This window comes from Eublepharis macularius, chromosome 6, assembly GCF_028583425.1.
Source record: "Eublepharis macularius isolate TG4126 chromosome 6, MPM_Emac_v1.0, whole genome shotgun sequence".
NCBI lineage: Eukaryota > Metazoa > Chordata > Lepidosauria > Squamata > Eublepharidae > Eublepharis > Eublepharis macularius.
The window spans coordinates 29,455,553-29,470,784 of record NC_072795.1 but is presented as its reverse complement, the minus strand read 5'-3'; the positions used below and the strand labels follow the sequence as shown (position 1 = coordinate 29,470,784).

Sequence of the window (15,232 nt, the reverse complement as noted above, 5' to 3'; positions counted from 1 at the left end):
AAACGGCCAGTCAAGGCTAAAGCTGTGTTTCCTGGAATTATTGGGATTAACCCAGAGTTACCTGCTGTAGCACAATGGTCAGCATAGAGTAGCATAGTCGCTAGACAGCAGATCGGCATTCTGCTTGTTCAGCTTCCACTATTGCCATGAACTCTTCAGGTGGCCACTCCTCTCAGCCCCAGCTCCCCAGCTGTATTGTGCGGATAATAACACTGACTTTGTTCACTGCTCTGAATGTGGCACTAATCTGTCCAGAAGGGAAGTATATAAGCACACTGTTGTTGTTATCATTATTACTATTGCTATTATTATCTGGAAGTTTTGAACCAGGGCACGGATCAGATCTGGGATTCTATAATTTGATCCAGGAAAGTCAGATTTAGCTGGATCAGCAAAAATCCATTCTGTTTACCCAGTTCCTGGATTTGGATCACACACCCTTAGTATAAATACCTAATGTGGGCAAATTAATACAACTGGATATAAGATATGATCCCTTTCTCCTCCAACAACTGGAAGTGCCTTCTGAAGTAGTTCTGCTTCACAGTATAAGAATATAACACAACAATCTTCAAACTACCTTAAACAAAGTAGAGTACATGAAATTAGGATTACTTCAGAATATGAGGCTTGAAGCCTATTTTTGATACTGAGGCTGCATAAAGGTGCATTGGGTTCAAATGTGCCCTGCATATTGGATTTTGGCTGTAATGCTTCTCCTTAAAAATCACTCTCATTAAATTAGATGGATCAACACAATCTGACAACTTTATTTAGCTGCGGTTACGCAAACTACAATTTTTGGTTTGCCAGTTAGGTTCCAAAATTGCCATTAAAACTTTTAAATTGCTAACTCCTGGAGACACAAATGTACTATTGCAGGGTCTGTGACACGGCAGCATCAATATCCTTGTCTAATGGTCCAATGATACTGCCTTTTGAGTGGCTTGTAGAAAAATAATAAACCCAGTGTATTATGTACATTGTGACTGGCAGGACTTGAGTTGTTAACGTTCTAGAAAAAAGCAAAAATCTCAATTTTTAAAAGTGTGTGGAGAACCTATTTTTTCATATGAATTGCTTATACAGATGAATATTTGATACTTTGTGAAAAAGAAAATACGTACTCTGCTACAAACATTGAGCAACATTAGAATATTATCAGCTACACTTACAAAGTTGTTTACAAGACAAAGGATATGTTTTGGTTCCTTCAAGAGAGATGTCTTTAATCTCATGATGATTAAATTTTCTGCTGCTGATAATCCAGCTTGACACACTGATTTAAAAAGAAAAGATTTTTCTTGTGCTGCACAGGTTACACCTGTAATATTAAAAGTATAATCTGTATTAGAAAAGAAATGTCAATACCCGCATTTTAATTAGTATTCAAACTTGCGATGCAATATGCACATACATTCTTTCATAAAATGGATAAGAAAACGACTTCCTCAACAAAGACTGACAATTTAGGATTGACCCTTTGCCATTAAATGCAAAATAGCAAGTAAAACATGCACTACCTGCAGGAAATAAAAAGTTTTTAAAAGATTCTGCAGAAATAATGGACTTCAGAATACTTCTTCAATAGCCATAACTCCCATTAATGTTCATTAATGGACACTTGTGTATTCATGAGAGAATATTCCATTATTCACAACATATGCCCTTTAGCCTTTTGAGATTCCTGCAACACAGATACTACAACCCGCTAAATAGTTACTATGTAGAGGTTCATTCAAGGTCTTAAGTAGATATAACCTTTACACTCACAGAACTTTGCCCCAGGGTACTAATTGTATATTCTGTGAACTCCCTGCCTCCCCCTCTGCCCCCACAATGAGGCAAGATTTCTTTTTAAACATTCAAATGATCTCTACTTTGGGAATAATAGAATTGTTTTCAATCCTATTCTGTGAAGAGACGAGTATCTATAAAAACCTGATTTTGGATATTGCATTGTTCAAAAACAGTATGCTTCAGTCTGATATAAAGTACACCAAATGCATTTACATTAATAAAAGGATAATCAGCAGTTTGCTCAGGTGCAGGCTAATGCATTTAGATATTTTATTATTTATGAATTAGATCAGAAAGATACATATTCACTTAAATATTACATTGTTTACATTTAGACAAATTATATCAATTTATTTAACCTCAATTTAAAAAATTTAAATAAATAAATAAAATGTATACCCAGCCTCTCTCTCCAATAGGAATCCAAAGTAGCTTAGAAGTTTCCTTTTCTTGAAAAATCATCTTCATATCAACAGAAAAAAGGTTATTTCATTCTTTCAGGAGCCGTGAAAAAGAGATCATACATTTACACGAATGGATTTTTTTTCTTCCTCTTTAAAATAAAATGAGTTCCAATTACTGTCATATTTACAAGTCTTGCTAAGTTAAACTTCTTCCCTATAGGAACATCCAGGTTGTCCATGTGAATGTGAGGACTGTAAGTACACACAGGGTTATGTTTGGGATGCTGGCCTTTGAGATTTTCCTCTCCTTGGCAGGCAACAGAGTCCATTCTCCTCCTTTTGCAAAGCATGCAGCCAGCATCTATCTTCTTACCACACGTGCCAGCAGGCATCAATTTTAATAAGTTCTCTAAAACATATTTTAAAAGCAACCAGCTGTTCATTCATCAAGTTCAAATCATTCACCTGTAGCATTTTGTGTCAGTGGCCCCATGCCAGCAATCCTATGGACCATCTACAAGCTTTACATAACCCATTGTTTAGAAATAAAACTATTTTAAGAATTGGTTAGTCAGATAAGGCTTCATTTTCACCACAATTCTGGCTTTCTCATTTTATGAAGTTGTTTATGGGATCTTCTAGTATGGGTACTATGAAAGTGCCTTTTGTTATTTATTATCTATATGACTAATTTTAAAATTATGTTGCTATTAGCATTATTTTTCTGTTTATTTTGTTGGAAATTCCTCAAGTGCAATAGACATTTTTTCAGAAATAAGGGGCAAAATTTCTGTTGATGTAAACACATCAGAATAATGTCCACAGTGTGAAATAATCATAGTAGTTTAATTAAATCGTCTCTGAAGAACATGGAAATGGGCATGCAGAATATCAACACACAGAACAACAGGTATCTGCGGATATTTTTGATACAGAACTGGCCCTAAAGAACCTTTTAATGCTAGATACATATACAACAATTAATCACTCATATTAATCTGGAATAATTACATTTTTGTTACATAATCACAACCACCAATGTGAAGGGGAATCCACAATCCTTTTCTAGGCATACATTGGAAGTAAGGAGGTGGGGCTGCATCATTTAACCTTATTGTATTAAAAATCTTTATTGCAAGTATAAAAATGGGTCATAGTTTTTTAAGGAGTAAATCTGTCAACTGATCTTGATTATGTAGCATATATCTATAAAAGTAGTGTTAAAGAGAAATTTCAGACTTGTGTTGCCTACTCTCCCTCCCTTGGCCAGAATCCACAAGGCTGATTGGTGTGTTTTAATTTTGTAAAGCAAGAGTGCATACTAAGGTTCTCTTACTTATTACAGTATAATTAATCTGCATCATGATCTTGAATATATACGCTTTAAGAAAAACAATGCCTTGCTAGAGCAGAAGAAGAGCCATCCTGTACAGTAGTCTTCGGAGAAATCACAGCTAGCAGTACACACGAAATATCCACCAGAAACTAGCCAGTGTTCAGTTGTTTATTTTTGCTCACTTCTACTGCTGAACAATTTGTGTGCACAGCTAAAGAGCATGTCATTCCTTCTGTCATTTCAGATTAATCAAGAATAACCAGCAAAAATGATAATGATGTTGTTCTTGTTGATATTGGTAACTGACATAAACACTAAGATGAATATGATCCCCATTTTAGAAACAAAAACTACTGCAAATGTGTGTGTGTGGAGGGAGTCTGCCTCATCAAGACCCAGACCACTGCTACTGTGATCACAAAACCATGTCTACTAGTGCATAATGAAATTTAACTAAACCATAGTTGGCATTCCTGATTATAGCCTTGAGCAAACATGTGATTACAGGCTGTTGAATCTGTCCTGACATAAAGTACAGTATCTCATTTTATGATATAATATTAAATTGTATGTTAAGACCTGCTGTTGGGATCTGCCTTTTGAAATGCCCTGCTTTCTCTGCTACAAACAATGATTTAAGGCCTTTTGGATATAAGAATCACATAAATGCAGGAGGTAGTAGATAGTTCCCAGTACCTATTTGCAGCTCCTAATTTCTTATTTGATTCTAATGCATCTTCAGGAAACATTTTAGCACTAACTGCACAACTCCTCAGGTGTGGTTTTTGTTCAAAAGAGCACACCTGCACATTTGCATCAGCTATGACTACTTGCAAGTCAGATACCTATATGCACAACAATCCAGGAACAGTCTGGAACACCAATGTCCGATTTGTAAGCACAAACAATATAGATACTTGACATGTCCCCTCGTTCGACTTTCTGTCAACAGGATTAGGTCCATATGTATCATGGAATTCTATTTATCATAATCCTGAACTCAACAAGCACCATAGCACAAACTGCCAATACAGTCCAGGGCTTTGGAAGCTACTCTGATTATGTGAAGAAATTTTCCTAAATGCACTGAAGAGATGTTTTAGTCTGAAAGGAGATGGTATTCCTTTTCTATGGCACATGTTTACGCCGCAGTGAAACCTACTTAATTCAATGGATCTTATTTCCCAACTAAGAACATAATTCTACGTGTGGTTACTACAGTCTAAATTCATTGCAATAAGAGGGATTAGTCAGGAATAACTCTACATAGGATCACATTATGTTAAATAGGACCACAGGTTCATAAAGAAACTTTCATGGTAGAGGCAGTCTTGGCTGTTGTTTGCAGCCCCATCCTCTCTTATTTCTGAAAAACAGATTGTTGGGAGAGGCCATGCTTCAAACACAGTAGAAATGACAGTAATCTCTGTGTACATTTGTTTACGTTATCACCATCCCACCTTTCTTGCAGACACACAAAAGGCAAGGATGCTACTCTCATACTACTTTCAACTTTCTCAGTCTCAGATTTGGCAGATTCAGCCCAGCAGACTTGCACAAATGCAGCAAAGCTGTTCTGGTTCAGCACTTACACCAGAAGGGAAGCAGTGTTAGTCTGTTGCATCAATATATAATATGCAAACAGTGGCACATTAGAGACCAAGAAGATTTTATCTGACAAAGACAACTTTGACTCTCAAAAGCCCATACCTTGGAAATCTAGTTGGTCATTTAAGGTGCTACTGGACCCAAATCAAGATTTTCAGGATATCTGAAGAAGGCAGCTTTGACTCTCGAAAGCTCATACCCTGAAAATCTTGTTGATCTCTGCCGCTGGACTCACATCACGCTGTTCTACTGCAGACGAACACAACTATCTACTTGAAACAAAATAAAACAGAAGCAAAGTACTGGAATGTGATGTTGGCAGCTTTATTTTAAGGTGGTCCTAAACTTCTGTTTTACTCTGGTTTGCAAATGTAGAACCCTCTTCAATCTCAGGCACCCCTCCTCATTAAATTACAGCTATTCCCTCAGCTATTCCCTGCTTTATTTTACCTTCCTCAGGCGAGCGCCCAACTAGAAGAGCACAGTCTTTACCTTCTGAAATTTGGGGGCGCCGGGCAGAGAGCAGGACTTGCTCCGAGCAGGAGGGTCGGACTAAGGGTCAGGTATTCCAGGCGACTCCCCCATTCGCCACATAAGAAACTCGCTCGCGGCGTTTTACTCCTCCGCTCTGTTGTCAACCGTAAGAGGGAAGCCGTTCCGTCTCTATAGCTACTTCCCGCGAGATTTCCTATTTCTAACCCCAAGCCACCTTCTTCTTCTTCCTCCTCCTCCTCCTCCGCGAGGTTTCATTACTTTTCTTTCCAGCTCACAGACACCTCCCAAGCCCGTGACGCCAGCCCTGACGTCAAGCAGCTGTTCTGTCAAACTTGTCATACCGAAATACCCACTTTTAACATTTGTTCTCTTTTTAGTAAACAAATAATTTTTTTTAAAAAACTAGTTTCTTCTTTTTGCTACCCTGTTTCTTCTTAAGCCTGTTGCTAGGCAACGCAACCTGCCCGCGCACCCACCAAAGGGCGCTCCGTCTCCCCGCCCGCTCCCGCTTCGTCCTCTCGAGTGGTTTTTTTTGTATTTTCAAACATGATACTTCATTCTCGTAATCATTAACGTCACTTTAAAAAAAAAAAAACCGCTGAGGAACTTGAAAATATTCTCAGAAAATCTTTCCGCTAAATAACGGAAAACAAGATGGCGGCACGAGAGATTTTTTTCTCTCTCTCCTTTCAAACCTGTGGGAGGCCGGCCCCTTTATTCCCCCAGCATGCTTTGCGCGTTTCTAACGAATTTCATTTCGAGTTTGGCGTTTGGGCGCCATTTTCGAGTGTAGAAGCCGCCAAGGCTGCAGGCAGGAAGCGGGGATTTCTAGCGATCTGGCCGCTGCTGCCGCTCCGAGACTTGCCTTGCCGCGCGCACTAGAGAGTTGTTCCTTGTTGGGAGAAGTGTACATTGCCTGGTAAGCAGATCTGTGGATTGCTCGCTCCTGCTTTTGCCTGAGGAGAGATTTGGGAAGCTTTAGACCGGTGGATGAGACTCCTCCTTTCCCATTATGTCCTTCTCTGTGGTGAGAGTAATAAATTCATTGGGGTCACAAGGAAGGGGGAAAATCCCCACTATTTACCCCGGGGTCGGGGAGAGGCGGCAGTCTTAATTTCATCTTCAGCTGGCCGCCTTTCCTTTCCCCCCCTTTCCTTTGAGGGGGTAGGGTAGGGTGGGAGGCGATTTCCGTTGCAAGCGACGAAATGCCAACTCAGCCCCCTCATTTTGATGTCTGCACAATTTTTAACGGGGCAGGCTGTCAAGATTACGTTGTTTATTTCCCCCCCTCTAAAAAATAAGTGGTGTGACCTTTTCTTGATATTCTTAGCCGTTGAAGCGGTGAAGTACTGCTTTTAAAACGTAACGTTCGCTGTTTTTGCTGTGGCAGTTAAGAACGATGGAAAAGCATGCTCACGTCAAAGTTTAGGGGAGGCGGTTTCTAATACGTTCTTGATTTTTTAAAAAAAATCTTGGGTATTCAGTTTACAACAGAGGCTTGGTTTCGCGACCCTGACCTGATGAGTGATATTTGGCAGTAGGTCTGTAAGGGCTTTTAGCAAAACATCACTAATTTGACCCCCTTGACTTAGATGTCAACTATGAAAGGGAAGGGAGTGGAGAGGAGGTGATAGATGTATAGTCATTAAGTAAAAGTCTGATTCATCTATGAGGAAGCTTAATTTTTTCCTATAATTCTCAGATAATGTACACAAAAGCAAAATGATTGTTGCCTAACTGCTTTTAATTTTAAAAATCAAACTGGTCCTCTCATTTGGACTTCTTTTGGACCTCTTCTTTAGATTCCTTTGGACTCTGGAGACTATAAATGTCAGAATCTTTCCAATACATTTGGAACTGTACCATAGGCTTTTTTAAAAAGTTCTGTTAATAAGCCTTCCCTGCTCCCAATGAGGGAGACTAATACAAAATTTTCAGATTACTGGACATAGAGTCAGACTTATTTAAAAATCTGGCATCAGTCATTCAAAGAGTTCTAACAGTAATATTTTAAAAATCTTGATCAGGAGAAATTGGCTAACATCAAGATCATTATCTGCTCAGATCTCACAGTTTAGGTTCTAGCTCCTTATACCCTGTTTGCTTTTCATCTTTTATTCTTAGTAGTATTTTTATGTACCAAGTTGTGGGACTTCATGCTGAATTATTTTCTAATCAGGCATTAATTTAAAAAAATAAGCTACCTTAATCAGTTACAGTTACTTTTCAAAAATAAGATAATGGGCATGCACACTGATGAGAAAAAGTATTTGGACTGTTTCAGGATCTTAAGCATAAAGGAAATTATTTTTCAAAATTCAGATGAAACACTTATGTATTCCCGTAGTTTCCATAAGCAGTTTGCACCTGACACTACTAGTTAATTACTGAGGTGCTTAATTTTGCTAGTTTTTAATACACTAGGACAAGTGTAATGGAGGTATTTGTTTTTAAATTGAAAAATAGAGTGTTCGAGTCTGTTAGGGGAGACAGTATAATGCATATTTGTCATGATGATACTTTGCCAAATTGCAAAGTATCATCTAAATTTTAGCTTATTAGACATTGGGCAAACAGCACTATGCCCAATATTTGGGTCATGGGGTTTTCTTATTTGTGTTAGCAGAGAAGATAAGTTCTTTTGTAGTTTGGTTTTTTGGAATTGGAACAGCCAACAGAAATCATGCCAAAGAAAAGAACTAAAATATCTACGGCAGCCCATCACGGAGGCAATGAGTCCTTGGAGGAGTCCTCCAATGATGGGGAAGCTGAAAAAGAAGCCAGAGCACACATCACTGAAGTACTTCAGCAAGGTCAGTCTCTTATCATCCTGATATATTTGGCTTAAAAACTTGGCTGCAGAGGTGCCTAAAGTTAAGGCAGCTTAGCTGTACTCTATGAAGATTTCATTATTAATTGTAAAGTTTTTCTGTGAAAATGATTTCAAAAGTAGTGTCTTCATTTCATACCAACACAAGCCCTATTTTACGTATTTACTTGGCAAAGGTTGACTTGTTTATTGGAAATGTTTTGTGTGAAAATGGCGTCAAAGACTGTGTCTTTATTTCAAACCAAGCCAATGTTACTTATTCCTGGTGTTCAGTCCATACGTCTTACATTATGCCAGAACACCAACCAATAATTTAAACAGAAATAATTTTGAGGTGGTGTGAAAGTAGCTACTTGTGGTTTGTGAGTTTTTTTGGCAATTACTGCTTATATCTTAAGCATGTGTGAGCTGTACAGTTTGTACTGAAAATGTCTGCATAAATAGGCAATAGGAAGCATGATACAGTTAACAAGAAGAAATGTAGATTTTTATTGGTGAGAGGATTAATTTCTGGAAAGTGATAACAGACATTGTTCAAAGAACTTGTCTCAAGGAGTTAAAAAGAAAAAAAACGGTTCTAACTCTAGTTGAAATTTAAGTGGGTAGCCTTTTTTTTGTGTGACAAACTTCCTGTCTTTGAGAAATAGTGCTCCTGCTGTCAGAGCTTGCAGGGCATTGTGCAGCGATCCCCAGACCACCTCCTTAACAGTGTACGTAAGCTCTGAGCATGCCTGAGAAAGCAAGATCGCATGAAGGTTTGCCTGTTTTCTTGGATTTGTTGATAGAGTCTATTTGAGCAGCATATCATTTTGAAAAGTGTTGGGCTGGTCTTAGAGTACAGCTCATTTAGGGTAGACTGTCCACTACTAAATAGAAAAGGTGTATTCTAGACTTTTTTCAGGATATTTCAGCCTATGAGTAGAAATGAAATTGTTCTTGTATAGTAGTGCTTGTATAAGAAAAGATTCTTAGGTTCTGCCAGTTTTGATCTTAACTTAGACATTTAAGATTGTTTGAGGTCATTAAGTGAGTGATTCTGTTTGTGTTTGGATATCTCTAGCAGTGTCAGACGGAGTAGCTGACAATCGAAGTTTAGAAGAGATTTTGAGTAGCATCTCTCCTCCCCCACCTCCAGCAATGACCAATGAAGCTGGAGCTCCTCGTCTCATGATAACTCACATTGTAAACCAGAACTTCAAATCTTATGCTGGGGAGCAAATTCTAGGACCCTTTCATAAGGTATCTTTGTATTTTTAGTTACTTCTAAGCTGAGGTAAGATTCTTCTGACTTTGCTGCTTAAAGTAAGTGAAACTACGTATTGTGAACTGACATGGGAGAAAATGAAATGAGTTAGAGTCACTATTGTCTGTAGTTTCCTTTTCAAGATATTGCTTTCTGTGGTGTTCATGAAGCTAGGATAAAATCTTTTTCTATTGCGTATTTGATCAGCTCAATTATAATTGATGACTGAATTACATTATATTAAAAGTTTACATAATTTGAAACATTTTGATGCTTGTGATACTAACTATAAACATACTTCTCTGTCAAATTTTGTCCACTGGATACATTTTGTTTTGTATAATTCACAGAATAACACTTCAGAAATTTGAGCTAACTGTATGTGCCTTTGAATAGCTTGTACTTTTACCCTTGGCTGTAAAAACTAAGCTTTCTAGTAGTTCACAATTTCCTGCCCTAGGTGTAACAGTATTTAAAACTGTCTGCAAAGTAATGAAGCATGATTTCTTATAACTTAAATCTGAGTGAATTTTTTTCTGCTATGCAGCGTTTTTCATGCATTATTGGACCAAATGGCAGTGGAAAGTCTAATGTGATTGATTCCATGCTCTTTGTGTTTGGTTATCGGGCACAAAAAATAAGATCAAAAAAGCTTTCAGTACTGATTCATTATTCTGATGAACATAAAGATATCCAGAGTTGCACTGTAGAAGTTCATTTTCAAAAGATCATTGACAAGGTATGTTAAAGTTGGGGGATGCTTCGCCAACCTTGATGTCCTATGAATTACTATATTTTAAGTTCCTGAGAGACTTCAGGTAGATGTAAAATGAAAAAAATATTTAATATTTCTAATCTATTTCAAAATGTTGATAACGGAAGAGAATATAATACTCATATTTTAATTTAAGATTGATATATTTTAACTTGGACCACCGTAAAACTTTTTTTTGCCTTCAGAAAGATTTGAACAAGATATGCATATAATTATTACAAGATTACTGTTGAAATAAAGTTTTTTTTATGGTTCAAGCTAGCTAGATGGCTATAACTATATGTAACTTATAAAACTGCTGTGAAAGGCCTTTTAAAATTATTCTTCCAGTATCAATATACATTAAGGTAACTTTAAAAATGTTTTGGTGTGGTTTTAATATAAATTATAAACCTACAGACACTATATCATATTTAGAGATACGTGATTTACAGGCCTTATTGGCTATCCTATTTGAAATTATGTTCAAAACCATTTCTCTTTTATTTTCTAATAAGACTGCTTTGGTAAAGCGTCAATGAGGTACAGGGTGGATTCAAATGTACTGGACTAAATAAAATAATTTAAGTAAATCAATATGGAATGAACAGTTCAAAGGCTGGATAAAAATCTTTTGACCATATACTTTAGGAGGAAAGGAGAAATTTTGTGAACAGAAATGAGATGGTTGTTAGATGTGTCCTCTCTGTTACCAATGCAGTGGTGCCTTCTGAGTGGAAAAAAGTTTGTTGATTTTTTTTAAAAAAATCACTGAAATTTTACTAAACTTGTGTGAATCTAAAATATAAATTTTTGTAAGACAGGTACAGTCAAATACCTAATATTTCAACTTTTAAATAATTTAATATTTTTAAAATTGACTTTCATAGGACATTTATTGGAACAAATTAAACTCTTAAAATATGCTTGGAATAAATCACTTTCGCTGATTTGTCTTAAGATTTTGAGGGGAAAATAGTGTTTTATTTTTGTGGGAGGGATATCAAAATGTAGTGTGCAGTTTGGCAAAAAGTTGCTTAAGACCAGGCTTAGTAAATATATTTTTTAAATTGAATTGTTTTTCAATTAACTATATAAGATCCCACGTTTTCAACTTTTCAAAATACTTAAACACAAATATTCATGTTATTGGTTTTCTGTTCTACCACACGGTGGTAGGAAAAGACCAAGATTGCAATTGTGTGCATAACCTGCTTGAGAGTAAATCCCATTAAACTCCAATAGATTTACTTCCAAGTGTACATGCATAGGATGAGGCTGCATTTTGGGCAATTCTAGTCTTTCCCCACAAAGTTTAGACAATATGGGGAGGTGTTCTGTATTTTCTGTATATCTAACAACAGAAATACTGGCTTAATTAATAAAGTACATATGTTACCAAACTTACTATAGATTTCTGAAGAAGTGTGAACTAGGATATAATAGCATTTGTGAGGCTGAAACAACTGCATTTAAAAACTGGGGAGCTCTGTGGCTTAATATTTTTCTGGTTTTGTTTTCCTTCAAAACAGGAAGGGGATGATTATGAAGTCATTCCCAACAGCAATTTCTGTGTCTCCAGAACAGCCTACAAAGATAATTCTTCAGCATACCATATAAGTGGGAAGAAAGCAACGTTTAAAGATGTTGGGATTCTGCTCCGAAGTCATGGGATTGACCTAGACCATAACAGATTCTTAATTTTACAGGTAATCCTTTGAATTGTGCTTTGTTTTGTTACTAAATACAGTTTTTCTTATTACATCTGTCCAGGTATTGTGGTGACCCTTGAGCTTAGAAGCCTTAAGGTACCCTAGCAGCACATCATGAATTGTATGTCATGGTAAATATGCAAGTCATTATTTGCTGCTTTAGAATTTTAAGGAAGAGAATCACTTGAAGTTTTTAGTATGGTAACTGGTGTTGTATTGTGGATAGGGAAGTGAGTAGAACCATTGTTATACTTGTTCCGCCCTAGCAGCACGTAAATATTGGTGTAGTAAAGATAATCTTAACACCAATATTATTGTGCTGCTTAAGCGTGGCAGGCATTAAGCAACACTGTTACTTTCCTGTTATATAGATGGTGGTAATGTCTACACTAGAATTAAGTAAATGATTGTAATAAACATTGCCTTGCTCTTTTGGCATCTTCTCTTGCTTCAGAAGTACAGATAGATCTGGAATTAGTTACTAATGCACAATTAAGGCAACAAATTTCCCCCTTGTATTGTATTGTGTAACATTTTCACAGTAGAAGTCAGGGTCTAAAATTTTAGGCCATGTTCAACAACAAATTTTCATAGGTCATACTGATTAAATCAAGTTTTATATGTGATACAAACAATTCTCTTTCCTGGAGGAAAACTTAACGTAATTTGATATATACTAATTTTAACTTTGTTTCATCATGATGGCCAAAATACCACCCTAATCACCTACAAAAGAATCATTGTGGGGAAAATGTTTTTTAAACTCAATAGGAATTATTTCATTAAATCTTTAATTCTGACATACTATAAAATAATCATTACTTTAAGCCATGCATGGTAACTATTCAGAGGTACTATTTTCAAAATGTTTTTTTTTAAGTAAAATACCTGGCTTTTCTTATAATCCTGGAATTCGCTTATGTTAGAACCTATAGGATGTTATACAGTCACAAGGAAGTGTTGAGGATTTGCTAGTAACAGTGCTGTGTGGTGAACGACACTTGTCAACCCCAAAAGCTGGTCCTGAAACATAGGAAGGCTTTGGAAATGCCATCTGAGAAAGCATAACAAGCTGTAAGGAGAGGGCATGTGCAGAACTACTTATGTAGATATGTGCCCTTTGAATTGAGGCTTATAGCTCTGACCTGCAAGCACTCTTACCGAGAATCATGTATTTAAGTGGAATAGACTCATACATACTCAAATACTGCAAGGCTTTGTTTTGTTAGTGATGCTTCCTATTCTTGACCAAATGGTGTGCAAGGTATCAGATTTCTTTAACTTCATTGGACTACTGGAAGTATTGAGAATATGGGTAGTATCTGAATACAGAGGTGCTAATATTTGCAATGTTGCACAACACAAGGTTCTTTATTTTTAAAAAATGCATTTCACTTCCTTGGTCATTTATCCATTTAAATAATGGCAGTGATGATAATATAACTTGCAGTAATAGTGCAAGTATAACACACACAACTTCTCAGAATCTTCAAAATATAGTGAACAGATGATATTGATGCTCAAATTTTAAGACAATAAATTTATAACAATCTACTTCATACTTCATACTAATTGCATAAATATCAATTTTCTTAATGAGAAGAGTATGCGGTATACTGGGAAAAGTTCCATGAAAAATGCCCCAAATTAAATAATACATTGTTGTCTTGTGAATAATGCCAACGTTTATGCAGAACTGAAATATAATCTTTAAAGCACCAGTCCCATTTTTAACTAGCATATACCTGTGTGATGTATGGCATCTCACATAATGGGATTGGCAAGCCACTTCCCTAGAAGGAATTGTATTTTTCCTGAGCAACAAACTCACTGAAATATTATATTTAGTTTGGTAACTCAGATAATATCACTATTTCAACCTTGCTGTTTCCAAGCTATTCTCTATTGTTCTAGAGTAGCTAGGTTTCGCTACTCAAAGTTTAAACGTGGTATAGCTAAGTACAAGAATAAACTAGATCGATTCTCTATGAAACTTGCTTTATGGTGTCATTTAGTACACTGGAAGTCAGGTGGATTGATTTTAATCAAAGCAGTTTAAATCACCAAGAAAGAGAGAACCTATTTTAAATCAGGCTTCCGACTTGTACATCAAATGCTTCCTAAACAAATATCCATACTAAGTGCTTTATGTAACAGTTAAAAATAACTTAATTTACAATTAAGTAGTGGTTTTATGCTACCTAGAAGGCTGCACTTACTTCTTTTAAAAGTCTACTAGTAATATTATTTTAAGGAACTAGACATCATACATTGTTTGTTTAAGAATTAACTCTTTGCTCATGATCTATTGCAAGCTGTATTAATGTGGTTGCTTGAACAATAATGGAACCCAAATTATTTTGAGTGTATTTTTATTGAATAACTGGACTTTATGTACATGCCTCTGTTTCTGAACAACTGCAACAGAACTGAGCAAGACCACTTACTTTCAAACTAAACACCCTCTGCTCATTTATATCTTATGGCAAGTACTCATGCCTATTAGAATGCTGCTTTAGAGGGTTCCCTGACCTTTGGCGACAGTTTTTTGTGGGTCATGGGGAATGTAGTAGGAAAATCTTTCTCAGATGTAACCCACTGGATGCACAATATTGTAGATCTGTTTAATGACTACAAAGAGATTGTTCTATGGAATATCCTTATAAGATATGAGATGACATATCTTGAAACTTGTGACTGATTGCTTAAACTTGTTATGACTTTCTAGTTGTTGGGCACCCAACATCAAGACCATAATAAATTTTGACTGGAATTCAAAGAGGTGTAAAGGGAAAGAGCTTTTTGTGGCTGGAAGAGCTGCCAACCTCTTTCCAGCTGCAGCCCTTTGTATGGCTAGGCTGAATCTCATGCTGGAATACCCCTTAGTCTTCATCAGATAGTCTTCTAAGGGGTCATGGTGAGGATTGTGAGAGAATAAACGAAGAAGAAAACTCCCATGTATGTGCAATCCTTGAATCCCAGCTCCAAGTACTGCATCTGCTGTTTTATAACATATTTACAGTATGTTAACAGCATTTTGAGTGTTTTTC

General features: G+C 36.5%; 2 protein-coding genes across 10 annotated transcripts in view; one reads left to right on the top strand and one right to left on the bottom strand.

Moving 5' to 3' along the window:
* Nucleotides 1-5,840, bottom strand: part of IFT80 (intraflagellar transport 80) — a 112,584-nt gene extending 106,744 nt beyond the window's left edge. For 2 of the 5 annotated variants that reach the window (XM_054982590.1, XM_054982594.1), the window contains exons 1-3: nucleotides 5,641-5,840; nucleotides 2,200-2,353; nucleotides 1,207-1,324 (exon numbers count right to left, since the gene is read on the bottom strand). In XM_054982590.1, coding sequence (XP_054838565.1) covers nucleotides 1,207-1,238 — 32 coding nt within the window. In that variant the 5' untranslated portion in view covers nucleotides 1,239-1,324; nucleotides 2,200-2,353; nucleotides 5,641-5,840. Of the gene's footprint in view, nucleotides 1-1,175; nucleotides 1,325-2,199; nucleotides 2,354-5,640 lie in introns of those variants that run through there. The other 3 variants (XM_054982593.1, XM_054982591.1, XM_054982598.1) reach the window with 3 other exon arrangements.
* A 588-nt stretch (nucleotides 5,841-6,428) lies between these two features.
* The window catches only part of SMC4 (structural maintenance of chromosomes 4), a 71,337-nt gene continuing 62,533 nt past the window's right edge, over nucleotides 6,429-15,232 (top strand). Inside the window, exons 1-5 of one of the 5 annotated variants that reach the window (XM_054983624.1) lie at nucleotides 6,429-6,562; nucleotides 8,315-8,456; nucleotides 9,534-9,712; nucleotides 10,264-10,455; nucleotides 12,003-12,179. In XM_054983624.1, the coding sequence (XP_054839599.1) occupies nucleotides 8,327-8,456; nucleotides 9,534-9,712; nucleotides 10,264-10,455; nucleotides 12,003-12,179 (678 nt within the window). In that variant the 5' untranslated portion in view covers nucleotides 6,429-6,562; nucleotides 8,315-8,326. The other 4 variants (XM_054983622.1, XM_054983623.1, XM_054983626.1 and 1 more) reach the window with 4 other exon arrangements.